This window comes from Calidris pugnax, unplaced genomic scaffold (assembly GCF_001431845.1).
Source record: "Calidris pugnax isolate Ruff unplaced genomic scaffold, ASM143184v1 scaffold72, whole genome shotgun sequence".
Taxonomy (NCBI): Eukaryota; Metazoa; Chordata; class Aves; order Charadriiformes; family Scolopacidae; genus Calidris; species Calidris pugnax.
In genome coordinates this window covers 437,846-455,249 of record NW_015090808.1, presented here as the reverse complement: position 1 = coordinate 455,249, position 17,404 = coordinate 437,846, and the positions used below count along the sequence as shown (strand labels likewise).

The following is a 17,404-nucleotide window of genomic DNA, read 5'->3' as shown; positions in this document are numbered from 1 at the left end:
GCATCCTGGCCTGTATCAGGAATAGCGTGGCCAGCAGGAGTAGGGAAGTCATCGTGCCTCTGTACTCGGCCCTGGTGAGGCCTCACCTTGAGGGCTGTGTTCAGTTTTGGGCCCCTCACTACAAGAAGGACATTGAGCTGCTGGAGAGTGTCCAGAGGAGAGCCACCAAGCTGGTGAGGGGTCTGGAGAACAAGTCCTATGAGGAGAGGCTGAGGGAACTGGGCATGTTCAGTTTGGAGAAGAGGAGGCTGAGGGGAGATCTCATGGCCCTCTATAACTACCTGAAAGGAGGGTGTAGAGAGGTGGGGGTTGGCCTCTTCTCCCAAGGGAATAAGGACAGGAGCAGAGGAAATGGTCTGAAGTTGGGCCAGGGGAGGTTTAGATTAGATATTGGGAAGAATGACTTTCCTGAGAGGGTGGTCAGGCACTGGAACAACCTGCCCAGGGAGGTGGTGGAGTCACCATCCCTGGAGGGATTTAAGAAACGTGTAGACATGGCTCTTCAGGGCATGCTCTAGTGCCCAAGATTATTGGTTTGTGGTGGGGTGTAGTGTGTGGGGTTGTGGGTGTGGTGTTTAGTTGGCGGGTGCTGTTTTTGGGTTTGTTGGTTGGGGTTTTTTTTGTTTTTTTTTTTTTAACGTGGTTGGACTCGATGATCTCGGAGGTCCCTTCCAACCACTAAGATTCTGTGATTCTAATTTTTCCAGCATTGCAGATGTGGGAATACTAAATGAGAACACCAAACAAAATGGGTTACTTTTAGCACTGGGTGTCAGCCACCATCCCTGCACCAACGTTAACTTGGTGGGGAGGGAGCAGAACCTCGTGATACCAGTTAAAAGGGGAAAAAAAAAAACCCCAAGAGCACGTAAGGCAGCAAAGCTCTGCTGAGGAATTCTGGGGACAAACAGAGATCAAGAGCTGTTCTGTCATAGGTACTTCTGCTTTGGTACATCTAACTTTGGTACTTTTGCAAGTATAGAATCACAGAATGGTTTGGGTTGGAAGTGACCTTAAAGACCAATCTAGTTCCAACCTCCTGCTGTGAGGTTCTAACCCCACCTCCCAGTAGACCAGGTTGCTCAAAGTCCCATCCAGCCTGCCCTAATGGTGATTATTTCAAATGAGTACATATTTAAAGACAAATTTGTGGTAACTTTGAGACCTGTGGGATTTTGTTAGTGAAATCCCCAAGAGCTGGGTTCCTTTCTTTGCCCCTACGGGAAGCAGCCAGGGAAGCCCACGCTTGGCTGGAGAGGAGGAACACACCGATGGTAACCACTGCAACCTTCTCATGGAGGACAGACCTGGCCAAGGACTTCCAAGAGGACACACGTGCCCCCACAGCGGGCAACCAACGCTCTGGGACATGCGTGCCTTGGAAAATCCCTGATGTGATTGCTCTGCAATCTCAACGAGCAACAAAGAGATGTTTCATTCCAGGCACTAAATCCCCTCCTTCCCCACCACTGGCCATCTCATTCCCCAGCTGGTATTTCATTAGTGCGAGACATTCCTCCCCTCCTCCCCCCTCCACCCCGGTACTTACTTGCTGAAATTAAAGAGAAGCCGCTCAAAGACAAGGACGGGTCCTGTGCTGCTCAAAATGGTGAGAGGCTGACCAGCAAAAAGGCAAAATATCGCACCGGTGACTGCCGTGCCCAGAAAGCTCTCCAACACGCCCTAGGGTAGACACAGGGAGAAGTGAATTCCACCAAATAACCCTTTCTATTAGTGCTGTTGCAAGAAAACGAGCAGTTACATCAGGGACCGGTCGTGTCCTGCACGCCGGTATGTCCAAGACTAAGGGAAGACCATCTTCTGCCCTCTCCTGCTGCACACAACCTTGTGTTCATCCCACAAATTCATAGTTACTCAGGACAACCAACAAACCCCCTTCTTATTTCTGAGGTCCAGAGTTTAATAATGCTATATTGTATTTTATAGAATCATAGAATGGTTTGGGTTGGAAGGGACCTTAAAGATCATCTCATTCCAAGCCCCCTGCCCTGGGCAGGGACACCTCCCACCACACCAGGTTGCTCCAAGCCCCCTCCAACCTGCCCTTCAACCCCTCCAGGGATGGGGCAGCCACAGCTTCTCTGGCCAACCTGGGCCAGGCTCTCACCACCCTCACACCAAACAAGGTCTTCCTCATTATCTCATCGAAATCTCCCCTCTTTCAGGGTCAAACCCTTCCCCCTCCTCCTAGGGCTCCCCTCCCTCATCCAGAGTCCCTCCCCAGCTTTCCTGGAGCCCCTTGAGGGACTGGAAGGGGCTCTAAGGTCTCCCTGGAGCCTTCTCTTCTCCAGGCTGAACCCCCTAACTCTCTCAGCCTGTCCTCCCAGCAGAGGGGCTCCAGCCCTCCCAGCATCTCCATGAACTTAATTTTCTATTTGGCGAGGGGAGGGGAGTGTTTTCAAAGACCACTGAGAGGATTTGAGAACTCCTTGAGCATCCCCCACATTGTTGATGGTAACAGTCCTGGTTTGCAGGGCAGAGGATGGCCAGAGGACAGCGCTGACATCCTCCAGGACCACAGAGAGTGGTTTTTTTCCTTTCTCCAATTGAGCAGACACTCCTTTGAGATAAACAAGATGCCTCTCAAGTAACTGTTTTAGTAAGTGAGACACAAACCAAACAAGGCTACTTCATCCAGCAGTCGTGTGGAGACCAAAGTTCATCAGATGTCACCAGCAAGTAATAAATTCCATATTTAACAGGCTCTAAAATTCCCTTTGCCATGTGAGGCCAAAGAGCTTTGCTGGAGAAGGATAAAAGAGCATGCTTGATGCGTTCTTGGATTTTCATCTCCAACTATAGCTGGACAGTATCTACTTTTAAAATGCAAAATGTGGACGAAATATAAATGGCGATAAAATGCGATTATTGACTGAGTGTGCACCCTTCTACAAAAATGGCAGTTTGGCTGGACCTCACCTCCTCTCCTCTTACGGAAACTAATCTGTTTACACTCAACAGCATTTTAAAGGAACAACAAGAGCATCATCTTCTACCGAGCAAGACGTGCAGCCATCAGCATCAACCCTCTCCAGGAATAATGACCCAACAGCCAACCAGGGCCAGGTTTAAGCACAGGCTTTTGCGCTTCGTCGTAGCCACGTCTGAATTGGCAGCCTCATTAACGCTGCACGTGCTGAGCCACCAGCAATTAGTGGCACGTGCAGAGCCTTCCCTCCACCCCTGACAAACGGCAGGGTCGGGGCTGCAGGTTTTCTCACTTATCAGTGGCATTGGCAAGAATTTAAATTAAGTTTTGTGGCTTTCTTCCTTGGAAAGACCTAAGTTACTGTTTACCCCGAGGAAAGTGTATTCATACTGTCGTACGTCCAACCACGAGGTTACTATGTAGAGCAGAACATTACTTTTTTATTATCTATTAAATTACTAGCAGAACTTTCTCTAAAGCAATCATAAACCACTTTTTCTGGCCACAAACATGATCTCAGAATACCAGTGGTCAAGCACTGTTATTGCCTGGGTAATTAGAGCAGCAGCGTGAGAAGCTGCTGTCAAGGGGATAGAAATGACCTCATCTTGGCAGGAGGTGACATCCTTGGTCCTCTCCATTTCTAAGGACCCAAGAAATGCTCAGCCCTGTCCCTTGGAGGCATCAGGGCGAGGGAGATCTGGTTGCTCTGATGCCCTGCAACCTGCGTAGATGGTTAGATCTGGTTGCTCTGATGCCCTGCAACCTGTGTAGATGGATTACACACCAAGGCGTTGGAAGGGACCTTTGGAGACCATCTCATCCAACCCTCTGCCAGAGCAGGTTTGACAGGAACACGGGTTTTGAATATCTCCAGAGAAGGAGACTCCACAACAGGCTTTGAGAGGGGACACAGAGCCTTTGCTGCTGCCTTTTGGGGGTGCGGTGAGGATGAGACAACTGCTGTGGGGGCCAGGAACGGCGTTCGCACAGCTGAGCCCCTTGGCTCCTCCCGCATTACTCACCGAGAGGGCCCTCGCGGCCAGCGCATCTGGAATCTCTTTTCCCTGCATTCTTCCACGTGTCTGTAGCTAAGAATAGTGTCTTTTCTCAGAAATATAAAACTCCGAAGTGAGCTTTTAAAGCGACGTTGGCTGGGGCAGGCAGCGTGGGACGGGAGGTTTTTAGTGCCTGACCCAGCAGTAGTCACATAATTGTTTACAAGAAACAAAAAGTATAAAGTGTGACGTGGTAGACACAAAACTACCATTTTCTACGAGGATAAAATATCTGGACTTCTAGGTGCTGTTGCTCCACCGGCGAGGAACAACCTCCCCTTGCATTTCAGAGTCTAAAGATGCATCACAGCTCATGTTTTTGTGTGTCTTACACAAACCCAACGCTTCCAAACCCTTTCCCACTGTGGGAATACACAAGAGTTTGAGCAACACTGGATGTGAACCTGGATCCTGATCTCACTGAGCAGGGATGCTTCACTTTGGGATGCTTCACTCTGGCTCTGATGACCCAAGGGTAAAGAATGCACAATCTTTCCCAATCTGTAGTCAAAACCCTTCCCAGGCTCCCGCAGCAGCCAAGAGACCCAATGCCTTTTTAAACAAGCATGGGGAATAGTTTGTTGAAGGGAGATGGCAAAAAAAAAAAGCCAGTTGCACCCAGATTCTCTGAACCTCTCATCCAGCAGTGAACCGTTCAGAGAAACTGCTGGTACTTCAATTTTAAATCAGTACATAAATAAAAACCCGTAAATTCAACTGGTGGCTTTATGTGAGAATCAAGTAAATGTTGAAGTGCACAAATTAGAAAATAATAGTCAATGTTCTCCTGCGCCGAGCCTTGGCTATGTTATGGACTGACTGGAGGGATTATGTTTTTTTCTAGCAACTCGGTGACCATTTTCCTGCACTTTGTTCCACTTCTGGGAACTGAAGTTTAAGGGCAAACTGGCTACGGGGAGCAGGGGGCCGGGGGACAGGGTATGTGAGCTCACAGCTCCAAGTATGGCTGAGACACACTTTGGCAAAATGAGTGTCACGTTCACCAGATGAATACCATTTGAAATCAAGGGAAAGCTGCACACTCGGCTCTAACCCCATGGAGAAGGCTCATGGGGGGTTCTTGGAAGAATAACCTTGCCCCAGCACGAGAGATATTAAACCAAACACAGTTGTGCATCAACCCCTGGCAGGTGGCAGACAGAAGAGGGGCTTCCCAGGAGAACAGGGATTACTGAATTTCACCGAATTTCTAGAGTTGGAAGGGACCATAGAGATCATCTAGTCCCACTCCCCTGCTGAAGCAGGATTGCCTAGAGCTAGAGCATGTTACTCAGGAGCATCCAGGCGGGTCTTGAAAATCTCCAAGGAAGGGGACTCCACACCCTCCCTGGGCAGCCTGTTCCAGGGCTCTGCCACCCTCACCGTGAAGAAGTTTCTCCTCATATTTGAGTGGAACCTCTTCTGGTCCAACTTGTGCCCGTTGCCCCTCGTCCTCTCACTGGGAACCACTGAAAAGAGTCTGGCTCCCTCCTCCTTCAACCCTCCCTTGAGATACTTGTAGGCGTTGATTACGGGCTCTTCTCCTAGAGACCCATCTTCTCTTATCACCCATCCAACTTCCTGAAATGCAAGGTCCTTCTTTTTTTAAAAAAAAATACTAATTATTTTTTTTTGTGAACATTAAGAAACTACACTGTTATTTCAGTGGCAAAAAACCCTATTTTACTACTCCATAATAACTGTTCATGGGATACAAAGGTAACAGAAAAGACTTTTGGACACGATAATGTGATTATGTGCACTAAATTTTAACATTTCCCCTTACTCCCCCTACTCTGAAGACTGTGTGTCCTGCAGAGGCAGAGCAGAGAGAAGACTGGTGCTCCCTGGTGGGTCCCTTTCCATTCTCTGCTGCCATTTGCTATGATTTCTTTTTAAGGCTGTGCCTCCCGTGTTTCCTTGCACGACTGCTGAGTTTTGCAGGAGATAAATTGTATTTACACAGGGGAGAGGGAAGTCTGTCACTCCACCAGCAACTGAATCTTACTCTAGCCTGTAATTTATCACGGGGAAGTGCAGAGCTCTGGAGAGGTGCCCCTCTCTTATTTAGCTTTGGTTAAATTAAACCAGTATAAATTAATTACTCAGACATTGTCACTACGAGCTTAATTATTGTTAGGAGACTCAACGTGGCTGCACTGAAATGATCTAAATACAACCTCCTACGTTTTCTTCCTCTTCCAAAAGCCAAAGGAATACTAAATCCCACTGCTAGAGCCTCATTCTGCTTCAGGTTGACGAAGGACCCACGGCAGTGTCAACACAGAACCCCTTTCCTTTAGACTCCATCTAAAACTGAGCCAGGGTTCTCAGCATCTGAGCTTCCTCTATTACAAATTTTGTCTTTTCTAAAGAGCTCGCATTTTTCCCCTCTCCTTATCTCTGAGACAAGTCACGTCTCCTGATTGACTCGCTTTCCTACCAATCCTAGGATTTTCCATTCACTGGAGAGGCAGAAGTCCAGGGCTTGTAAGAGTCACGCAGAGGACAGAGGGCTGTGCTCTGCTGACATGGAAAGCCTGAATCAGACTTAGGGAATTTAACTGGACTGGGACTGTCCAACCAAGACACAAACACAGAGAGCAGATCAGAGGAACTTCTCTATATAGAAGCAGTGTGGACCTTCTCTGGTGCCTGGCCACCTTTCAAACACCACATAAGGTAACTGCTCGTACAATTCTTCAAAGCCAAAGCAGAGAAGCAGGCCAACTTCCAGTGGAAAGGCAGGATACCTCTATTAATTGTACCCAGAACTCAAGCTTTGTTGGTGGCCAAACACCCCTCTGACCACAGACAGCAGAAGGCGAGTGGCACCTTTGCTGCCCTGAGAACCTCCTGCTAACCTGCATGTTGTCCGTAGCATCCCCAAGGAGTCCTCCAAACGTGATAGCGTTGGTCACCGTGGCCAGGTAGATGAAGAGAATTGCTGAAAGGGCTTGGATGTTTAAAGCATCGTAGAAGTCGCTGGCGAAGAAGGGCGCTTTCCTCTTTATGTCCTTGATCAAGCCACCGCAGAACCTGAAACGACGAGCAGGAGAAGACCCGTGGCAAAATGTTTCACAGCCAAAGTCACCAAGATCAGTAATGGGAAACATCGCCAGAAATGAAGGATTATCGGAAAGGGGTGAGATCATTAGATTACACACTAGTCTTATCGGTCCAGGAATACGGCTGAGATAATGCTGTAAAGAAAGATAAAATCTTGAACACGTGATACAGCTGGAAAGAGATGAATTTCAGGAACACAAGCCCGACTTCTGCTGCAACAGACCACTAAAGTTTGCATTTTGGGAAGCTTGTCTGTTGGGTTTTGTTTTTTTTTTTCCCCAACTATATTGGTTGATGTAATAAAATATATTAACTCTAGTCTAAATCCCTGCCTGAATTTCTCCACATGGCAGACACGAGGGTCGGGTGAGCCAAACAATCTGCTAAATGGAAAAATGCTTCAAACTGCTAACCAGAAAAAGAACTAGATGTAAAAAAACCCAAGTAAGTGAAATCATCTTGGAGAACAAGACAGCTCCACTTGCAGAAGGATTCCTTTTTGTACCATCACAGACAAGACCGTATTTAACTCTTATAAACTCCAGGTGGCTCTGACACTTGCTGGCATGAAAAATGTTCTTGTTTTGCCTCTTGTTCCTGTGTACACAACTCACCTCCACCACCAGGACTGCTCAGATGCTCAGAGCAGTGGCAGACAGACCCACACCACTTTCTGACCCAGAATCAGGATGTTATTGACCACCTTGTACACACCGAGGCGTCATTTCAGACTTTTCTCCTAGAATTTAGATATTCTATGAGAACTTAAATCAATACCGAGTGGGAGGAAGAGCACAAGGCCACCACGACACCCTGTGTATTGGCCCTGAAATGCTGAGCATGCTCTTTTATGGCCACCTGAACTGCATTCTCACTCTCACTGACTTTTACATGGCGTAGAAGCAGAGTAATAAAGCAGAGAGTGAGGCCTTGGGCTCTGTTACCTTCAGTATTTCTACCCCATAAAAGCCTTCATCTCTGCAATTCAGCTCCAACAGAAAGTCTGGAAAAGGGAACGTCGCTGCTTTTGGCTAAAGAACTTCCAGCAATGGAAACTGTAGCTGCACCCGCCACGTTTACATCCCTTATGGCTCGTCTAAATTCACAGACTTTGGGCAACCAACACCTACCTGGGCCTTCTTTCATTTCGAGTCCCTCATTTAAGACTCTTTGCAATTTGCTGAGGCTGGATGTCCAGAACCCTTCAGACAGCCTCGAGCTGGGCACTAAAATCCTCAGTACACGTGTTGGGGTCCCAGCTTGACCTACACAAACTACGTTGGGATGGAAAGTGGAACAGGAGCAAGGATTCTTCCAGGGGACATTGCCACCTTGCTGGGATCACACCAGATCCATCACATCGCGTGGGGCGTTACCCACCTGCCGGTTCGTTGCAGCTCTTCACAGTCCCCGTGGCCCCCGCCACCATGTCCTCCATCATGGGGGGTGTCTCCATTCATCTGTAGGTTCTCTCCACCAGAGTACATGTTTTTCCTAGGCAAGAAGGCAAACTAAAGTGAGGGTCTCCACAAAACATAATCCCGACACAGTTCCTCCAAACGAGCCTCACACAGCCTTTCCTGAAGCTGTGTTGCACAAAAGAGACCAGCAGGCTCCAGAGAGGAATGTGGTGTGTTGGAAAGACCAAGCAGAACCCCAAAGAGGCTGGATAACCACTATATTTGTTATTATAGGATTACAACATCATGTTAAAAGGCTCAGAACATCCTCCCTCCAGCTATTTAGAAAGACCTGAAAATATCTCTAGTACTTTCTAAATACAGACAAGATGCAGGTCACGTCGCAGTTGATCGATAAATCTGGTGAACCCAAACCACTGGCTCTTCCCATCACCTTCTTGGGACTGAAGCACACTGTCCTTCACCACGGAGCTAAACCCGCCCATCTCCCACCACTACCTTTTATCAGAAGAAGGAAGAGACTTGGGGGGCTCTATCCTGATGGCTGGATCCCATTCCCCTGGGGGCAGCACAATGACTTCATCCAGAAACTCATCGATGCCGGCGATCAGGTCCTGCCGGTCCTTGGCTTTATAGGCAATGTCGTGGAATACCTGACAGGAAAAGAGAGACTCCATGGAAAAAAGGTCTGCATTTTCTGCTGCCCAGACTCCAGAGGCAGCTACTGAGTTTTCTTCTACAAAACCAACTTATTCATTCTCAAAAACCTCTCAAAAAGTATCAGGACACTTGGCACAAGGGTATTGAACTTCAGGAAAGCCCTTTCCTTTGGTTGCTCATTGAACGATAGAGATTCTTTTCTTGCCAGTATATATTGAATTCTTAGCAAAATATACATTTCTAACCTTTTTAAAATGTTGCTAAAGCAATTATCCATTTCTTTTATCCAAAAAAAAAAGTTTTTGGATAAAAAAAGGAGTTTTGTTTATACTCTGAGAAGCCACTCTTAAAAAGGCACAAAAAAGCATCGATCCTCTTTTCCTGCCTACTTCAGTCTATCAAAAAACAGGTTGGTTTTCAACACTGTACCTTAGAAACAAAGACAATATTTACTCAAAAAGAAGCACAGACTAGTTTTACTGAAAGGCCCAATATTACCGATGAAGAGCGAATGAGAGAAGAGAGGAAAAAGAGCATTAATGTTGAATTTTACAGAAATCTTTTGGACTACATGGAGTGAAGGTGGCTCAGCCCACACGACAGGCTTAATAAGAGCAGGAGGAGGACTTTGGGGCTATGGAATGACAGAAAACAGAAGAGCTGAGACCAGGTGAATGGCAATGGAGGGAACTGTAGGAGAGGAGAGCAGAACAACATAAGGAGAAATGAAGAAACAAACATAACGTAAATCAGCCCGGACGCGCAGAGCCCAAGGGACGCTGGAAGAAAGAAGCCACAAATGAATATTGAAAGCCCAGTCATCTCAAGGAGGTGCACGATTAGCGAGTAATTGCTGGCTGCTCATGGATAATATATGAGCAGTGCCTGAATGATGAAGTGCCCCGGGACACAGAGCGTGTCCTGGGCGTGACGGTTTCTGCGCTAATTACCTGGAGCGTAGCTGCAGGTCACTGTCATCGTGGAACGTGACACACCACAACAAGAGTAACTCAAAGATTAGTTCATCGCCTCTTTGAAAGGGTGATTGCTAGCAGGAAAACGCACACAATGGACAAAACCTTCCTATAGCCATGCTTTTATAAAAACACGAAGCTGGGTGGAATAATTACATAAACAGATGGAACTAGGAGGTGACACTTGGATATTTCAGCTTTACGTGCATCCCACTCACGTGCCCGTTCCAGCTGAACACAATGGAGCAAAGGCCATCGTTATCAGCTAATGAATTGAAACCTGGGAGGACCCATCTCACCCAGGAGATGTCAAGACACCTACCTCATCTGACATCAGAGTGGCGATGGCTCGGCCGATCTCATGGTAGGACTTCGCTTTTCCCTTCGGTCCCAGCAGAATGAAGAGAAATCTGATAAAACAAAGATTGTTCTCCTTTAGGATGGCAAAATGGATTGCTTATCACTTATGCAATATCTAGACAGAAATTCACCTAAAAAAGCTGTTGACCTTGTTAAGAGACCCAGTGGCTACCAGCTAATGTGGGAGCAGAGGTTACACCCTGCAGCCCATCGTGCTTACTCGTACAAGCAAGGTGCTAATCAGTGTTTTTCTCCCCCAAAACCTTAAAAGTACCCTGGAGACCATTATGGCCAAATGCTATCATTGCCCCATGCAGAAGTCGCTACCATCCAGCAACCCAGACTTTGGGATGAGGGGAAGGAAGGACATTCTTCCAATGCCCAGTGCCTGGAAGTGATGGATGAATGATGGATGGGGCTCCAGCGCAGAGTGGTTGGGAATCATAGAATCATTCAGGTTGGAAGAGACCCTTGGGATCATCGAGTCCAACCATCTACCCTACTCTACAAAGTCCTCCCCTACACCATATCCCTCAGTACCGCATCTAAACATCCCTTAAACACATCCAGGGATGGTGACTCCACCCCCTCCCTGGGCAGCCTGTTCCAATGCCCGACCACTCCTTCTGTGAAAAATTCCTTCCTAATGTTCAGTCTAAACCTACCCTGTTGGACATGAATCCATGTCCTGTGCACCACAGAAAGTCCATCCACCTCCACGGTGACTTATCATATGTTACGATAGCCACCATCAGCGAGGGCGACTACATCTACAAGGTATTAGGAGTTAATTTCCTATATGATCTCTTTGGGCAGCAACTCTATTCAAGTCACTGCTAATGAGTTTGAAAAACACCATGATATGAAACCCCTGGAGAGAGAGAAAATGACTGCTCTTTATCCTTCCTGCCCTTGCTTTGGTCAGTGCTGACGTGCTGTGAATCAGGACTTGTCTACGTGGCTATGTTCTAACGAGATTCCTTAATGGAAAAGGCTATACATGGAAAATGGATACTTCTGCCAATAAAATTGTCTAGCAGCTGTGCCAGAATAACGGGAATGCTGGTGAAAGGTGCCTGGGGTTTTCCAACGTCTCAACTGACACTTGTTAGAAAAGTTTTAAGTACAGCCTCAAGATTGGATCTTCAAAGGTACTAAGATCCTCCTGGCCCAGAATGAAAAATTAAAAAAAAAAAATAATAGCACCACTCAAATAATAATAATAATAGCACCATTCAAATAATGGAGGGGACACTCTTTATCAGGGAATGTAGTGATAGGATGAGGCGTAATGGTTTTAACTTGAAAGAGGGGAGATTTAGATTAGAAATTCTAGAAAGAACTTCTTTGGTGTGAGGGTGGTGAGACACTGGAACAGGTTGCCCAGAGAAGCTGTGGCTGCCCCATCCCTGGAGGGGTTCAAGGGCAGGTTGGAGGGGGCTTGGAGCAACCTGGGCTGGTGGGAGGTGTCCCTGCCCAGGGCAGGGGGTTGGAATATTCTTTAAGGTCTCTTCCAACTGGAACCATTCTGTGATTCTATGATTCTAATTCAGGAAGATCCCAAACCATTCTGTGATTCTCTGATTCTAATTCAGGAAGATCTAAGCCTTATCTTAGACACTCCCAGTTCCTAAATTACGTTTCACATCAACGCTGAACTGGTAAAAGCCTTTACCTCTGGTAGAAATACTGTTACTTTAAAGTTGATTTCATGCTGTAGACAGATGCCAAACTGGCAGCTACTTACTCACACAACATCTACAGCCATGGCTGTAGAAACATGAACTTCCTATAAATCCCCTGTTCAGATTTGGCCCAGAAAAAAGATTTGGTTCATGGCTATAGCATTAAAACACACCTGTCTTCATGCTCCCCTCTTCAGCTTGCCAACGGGCTTGACAAGAACGCCCTGTTCCTTCGTTGGCCTCTGGGATTTCAATGGAGACCATCATGCCAGTCAGACAGTCTTGGTTCATTCTTCAGCTGGGCTCTGACTAGCGACCTTGAGATAAAAGTCTCTCTCTGTCTGTCTCATGCATCAACTCATCCTTGCAATTAGCAACAGAAGAAGTCACATGGCAGGAGATCAACTCCTCCATCTCACCTAATTTAGCAAAAGCTGGGAATTATTGGGGCAATTTTCAGCAAGCTCGAACAGAAACACTAATAGCTGCTCAAAACAACTTTAAAGCTTCCTGAACTGAGCCTTTTTTCCAATTAGAGCCGTACCTTTCAATCAGTAATGGAAAATAAACACACTATAACTTTTGGTGAGCTAACCTTTGGTGAGCTGTCTCCTCTAAAACCTTTCACATTACTTCCAGTGTGAATTTGGGTTAGCTTCAGCTTCCAGTCATAAATTTCAATTGTCTCTCATTGCTAAATTGAAGAAGCCTCAATACTTAAATTCCTTTAAATATCCTCCCCTATCGATCCAGTCACCCACAGCCATCTATCAGTTAGGCTAAGCCATTTTTGAGGCTTTTCTCCTCTCTTTAGTCACTTTGACGGCTCTTCTGTGAACCTTCTCTGATGCATCAGCATCTTCCTCAGGGAGCTCATCCAAGACCCAGCAGTTTTGTCAGTGCAAATACATAGATGAAGTAACCCATGATAACTATACATTTTCTCAGAAGCTGCTGATAAAATATGAAGAGGGCTGAGAGGTGACACCTCACCAGAAGTACCTCTCCCCTTACTAAGTATTATTTTAGTTTCCTAAATCAAAATATCATGAGGTACTAAGTCAAATGATACGTCAAGTAAGAAATATTATGCCCAAACAAGTACTTTCTACTTAAAAAATCTACAGTCCTATAAAAAAAAGGCATCAAGTGTTAGCACAGGATCCATAAATTCATATTAATTGGCATTACTAACAGTAATGGTTCCTAATCAAGCTCTTTGTGAGGCTCTCAAGTGCTCTACCTGAGGTTCACACAGAGGTGAGTAAGCCATACACGCCTAGGTCATGTCCTCTGATCTCCTCCTACCTCCTGGAACTTTCCCTCCATTTCATGAGTTATTACAAAACAACATTAAAGACAAACTGTGCCTCAGCCAACTCTTTTAAAACTCTAGGATGCAAATTATCCAAATGTATTAATTTAAAAAAAAAAAAAAAAAGTTCATAACTTCAGAAGTTGCAGCTCAGCATTCTCCTGATTTTTCCAGGTGAACAAGACGTTTTCCAACCATCTTCTGACATAATTACATCAGCTGGCTCTCCTCCAACGCGTAACAGAGGTACCTGGATGCTCTTGCATTTACTAAAATGTTCCTGAAAACAAGCAGCCCGTGACACTTTCTGAATTCTTTGTCCTGACTGATTGAGCTCAGAACTGCCTTCAAGCATGTAGAACAGGACCTCTGAAAGGGCCAAACATTATAAACACAAAACCATTAATGCATTTTGGAGGTTTGGACAAGATCATGTTTGCATGCATTTAATATTGTTCAGTGATGAATAATTCCACCTAAGAAAGCCCTCCCTTCTAGTTGTGATGTTCTCCTCTCCTCTTCATCTGCTGTGGATCGCCAGCACAGAATCCCTCTCTGCTGCACACAACATGTCCACTTCTGATACCTCACATCGCTAAGGATGCTTCAACGCAGGGAATGGGAGGTTCCACCTTGTATCACTCAGCTCAAAGGCTCTCTGAAGCAGTAATAAAATTTAATGTTTCTCCCAAATGCCCTGGACAACAGCTTCCAGGCGGGGCTGACAGCCCTCACACCCAGGACACCTGGCCTTCAACTCTGTACGACAGCACCAACAAAGCCCTCCAAATCCTTCCAAGCTGATAATGACCCACAAACTCAGTGATTTATTATTCTGTTTTACCTAAAACACTATTCCTCCTCTCATTTTTGCACGCTTCACCCTTCTTAAGGATGACCACTGACTATGTATGATTCACCTTTTAATCATATGGACCATGCCACCAAACCAACCAAGAATAAATTCATTCTCACAGATGAGTAATTCCAATTCAAAATGGACAAATGCCTCATAAACCCAGACAATGCATGTAGAAGATCTAAACGTAGCAACACAGCAACACTGTGCACAAGCCTGCTAACGTGGGGTTATGGAGCAAACAACCTGCTACGAGCAAACACAACCCTCCTGGACCTTGGTGGGAGGTGACACCAAAGACCCCAGGGCAGAACTTCAATCTAGTTTGGCCAAAGAGGCAACGAGGCTTTACGTGTTGTGCTTCTGAGAAATTTGGCCAGAAACCTCCATGAAATCACATGAAGAGCACACTTAGGAGCTGGAGAGTGAATACAACACAGGCTCCAAAGCACTAATATTTTGCCATCCATTTGGGACATCCTGCAAGAAATCTGTAATGTCTGAGACTATCAAGTTCCCATACAGGGCAAGGGTCATGGTGAAAACTGTCCCAGGACCAAGCCTCACCATGGTCTCTTTGCAAGCTGACCACGAAGGAGACAAGGTTGTCCTGTGTCCCATCCCTAGCCTCCAAAATAAATAAATAAATAAATAAATTAAAAAAAAAAAAAAAGAGGAAGAGCAACTAAAACAAGATTCAAGTTGAGCCTGCTCATCCATGTCTGTCTCCCAAATCTGGAGCAAGCCAGAGCAGCAACTCCGTAAGGGTTAAAGGCACCTACACAAAGGAAACTCAGTAAGGTCCTGGGGAAAATGTTATTGGTTATGGGTGGGGGGAAGTGGTCCTTCTGCTGTTGGACACCACGTGAGATGCCTGAAAGGCATCCAGCATTCCCAATAGAGACACATGTTGATGGACTCAAGGGCTGAAAGAACAACATCTCGATGTATTTTTCCAGCAGAATCTATGGCTTGGACCACACTCTGATGAAAAGAGCACAACTGTAGATTGCAGTAAGGAAAGGAGATTGTGTTCAGCTTGTTTTCTATTTCACACAGGGGATCCTTCACGTTTCGGGACAGTGTACCAACACGTTTGGTACCAACAAGCTTCTCACATGGTGTCCAACACATGAACACAGAAGACAAAGGTAGTCCTTTGCTGCTGGAGCTCTGATTTCCCACAGCAAGTCCTGCTGGAAAAGCTGCTAAAGGGACACAGCCCCGCAAACCTTCTCAACGCTTTAATTCATGAGCAAGACAACCGTTTCATCCTCACCTACAAAGAAGAAGAGATGCCTTTGCAGCTAAAAGCTGAAGTGAGGAAGCCAGGGAGGAGACTCCAACTCCTGGTTCTGCCACATGCTTCCTAAGTGACCTCTGGGCAAGTTGCTTCATTTTGTGTGAGACTTGTAGACGCGGGCGATTTCCCAGCACTACACATTAGGCCGTGCAAGTCTGTGCAGCTTATCTCCAAAAAAAATCTCTCCCTTGCTCATTCTTCATCTTTTTTTTTTTTTTTTCTTTCCCCACCAACATTACGTTAACGCAGCAGAACCTGAACACGTAATTGCACGTTTCTTTGATGAAAATAAAAGGCTCCCCATCTATTGCAGTGTCCGGAGGAGAGGCTGCCGTACCCAAGCCATGGTGCAAGCACCAGAGACAGGCTCTTGCCAAAACGAGGAGTTTGTAGAGCTGTGCAATTAAAATCAATGTGAGAAAACCAAAGTCCTTAAATTTTTTTTCACTCCCATCGGTGAACAAAAAAACCCAGACACAGTGAAAGCCTGGGGTCTACCTACACCGATTTCAGGTCCCCCATTTTTATTACGAGGGCCGTATGAAAAGACCCTGCTGAGAAACTTTTCCTGGAAAGTTCATCAGACCTTGCTGCTTTCTTTTAAGTAAAAATTTACTTTTAAGTCGAGGAAATACTTCAAATACTTAGCAAGGAAGCGTGAAGGAAAAAAGATACAGAAAATTTATGCATCCAAGGAAGAGTCATTTCTACACAGGAAATCTTACTTCTCCAAAGCATCCAAAATTCTTCAACTTATAAGAAAAACCCAAGCCAAAGAATGTGTGGAGGAAGGAAAAAAAAAAACCCCAAACCCCAGCAGAAATAAGTAAGACGTATGAAAAGACCCTGCTGAGAAACTTTTCCTGGAAAGTTCATCAGACCTTGCTGCTTTCTTTTAAGTAAAAATTTACTTTTAAGTCGAGGAAATACTTCAAATACTTAGCAAGGAAGCGTGAAGGAAAAAAGATACAGAAAATTTATGCATCCAAGGAAGAGTCATTTCTACACAGGAAATCTTACTTCTCCAAAGCATCCAAAATTCTTCAACTTATAAGAAAAACCCAAGCCAAAGAATGTGTGGAGGAAGGAAAAAAAAAAACCCCAAACCCCAGCAGAAATAAGTAAGACATTGAACTGGAAGCCCACATGTTGAACGCTGTCTGCCTTACGCACACCATAATCCTCCATCTTCCTACAGTACTAGGTCTCTAGAATCTATATTTTCTAGAATTCTAGAGAATTACAGCATCTAGATTTTTCTAGAATCTAGGTATTTCTAGAATCTAGATTTTCTAGAATTCTATAGCATTCCAGAATTTAGATTTTTCTAGAACCTAGATTTTCTAGAATTCTATAGAATCATAGAATAGTTAGAGTTGGAAGGAATCTTAAAGATCATTGAGTTCCAGCTCAATGTTCCAACTTCCCATGGGCAGGGACACCTACCACCCCACCAGACCAGGCTGCTCAAAGCCTGTGATTCTACATTTGGTATATCTGGAGCTACAGAGCATGAGATTTCTACGAAACACAGAAACACGTCCTGGATTGCTGTGCAACAGCATCTCCAGCCATGGACGTCACCATGAGAATAGAAGGCCATGTGAAGGCCACCTCCTCTCCATGTCACAGACTACCGTGGCTACAACCCCATGCCAAAACCTGTGTGTTTAACCCCCCACCTGCCCCATATAAAAACAATCCAGCACTTTTTAAAGAGAGAGATGGATGCAGAGAGGCAGGTCCCGCT

At 45.7% G+C, this 17,404-nt stretch overlaps 1 protein-coding gene across 1 annotated transcript in view; it reads right to left on the bottom strand.

Annotated features, from left to right (window-relative positions):
* The window catches only part of SLC4A4 (solute carrier family 4 (sodium bicarbonate cotransporter), member 4), a 240,410-nt gene that overhangs the window by 43,898 nt on the left and 179,108 nt on the right, over positions 1-17,404 (bottom strand). The window contains exons 9-13 of the mRNA XM_014938358.1: positions 10,455-10,542; positions 8,997-9,151; positions 8,458-8,571; positions 6,873-7,047; positions 1,550-1,683 (exon numbers count right to left, since the gene is read on the bottom strand). Of these exons, the coding sequence (XP_014793844.1) occupies positions 1,550-1,683; positions 6,873-7,047; positions 8,458-8,571; positions 8,997-9,151; positions 10,455-10,542 (666 nt within the window). The remainder of the gene's footprint in view (positions 1-1,549; positions 1,684-6,872; positions 7,048-8,457; positions 8,572-8,996; positions 9,152-10,454; positions 10,543-17,404) is intronic.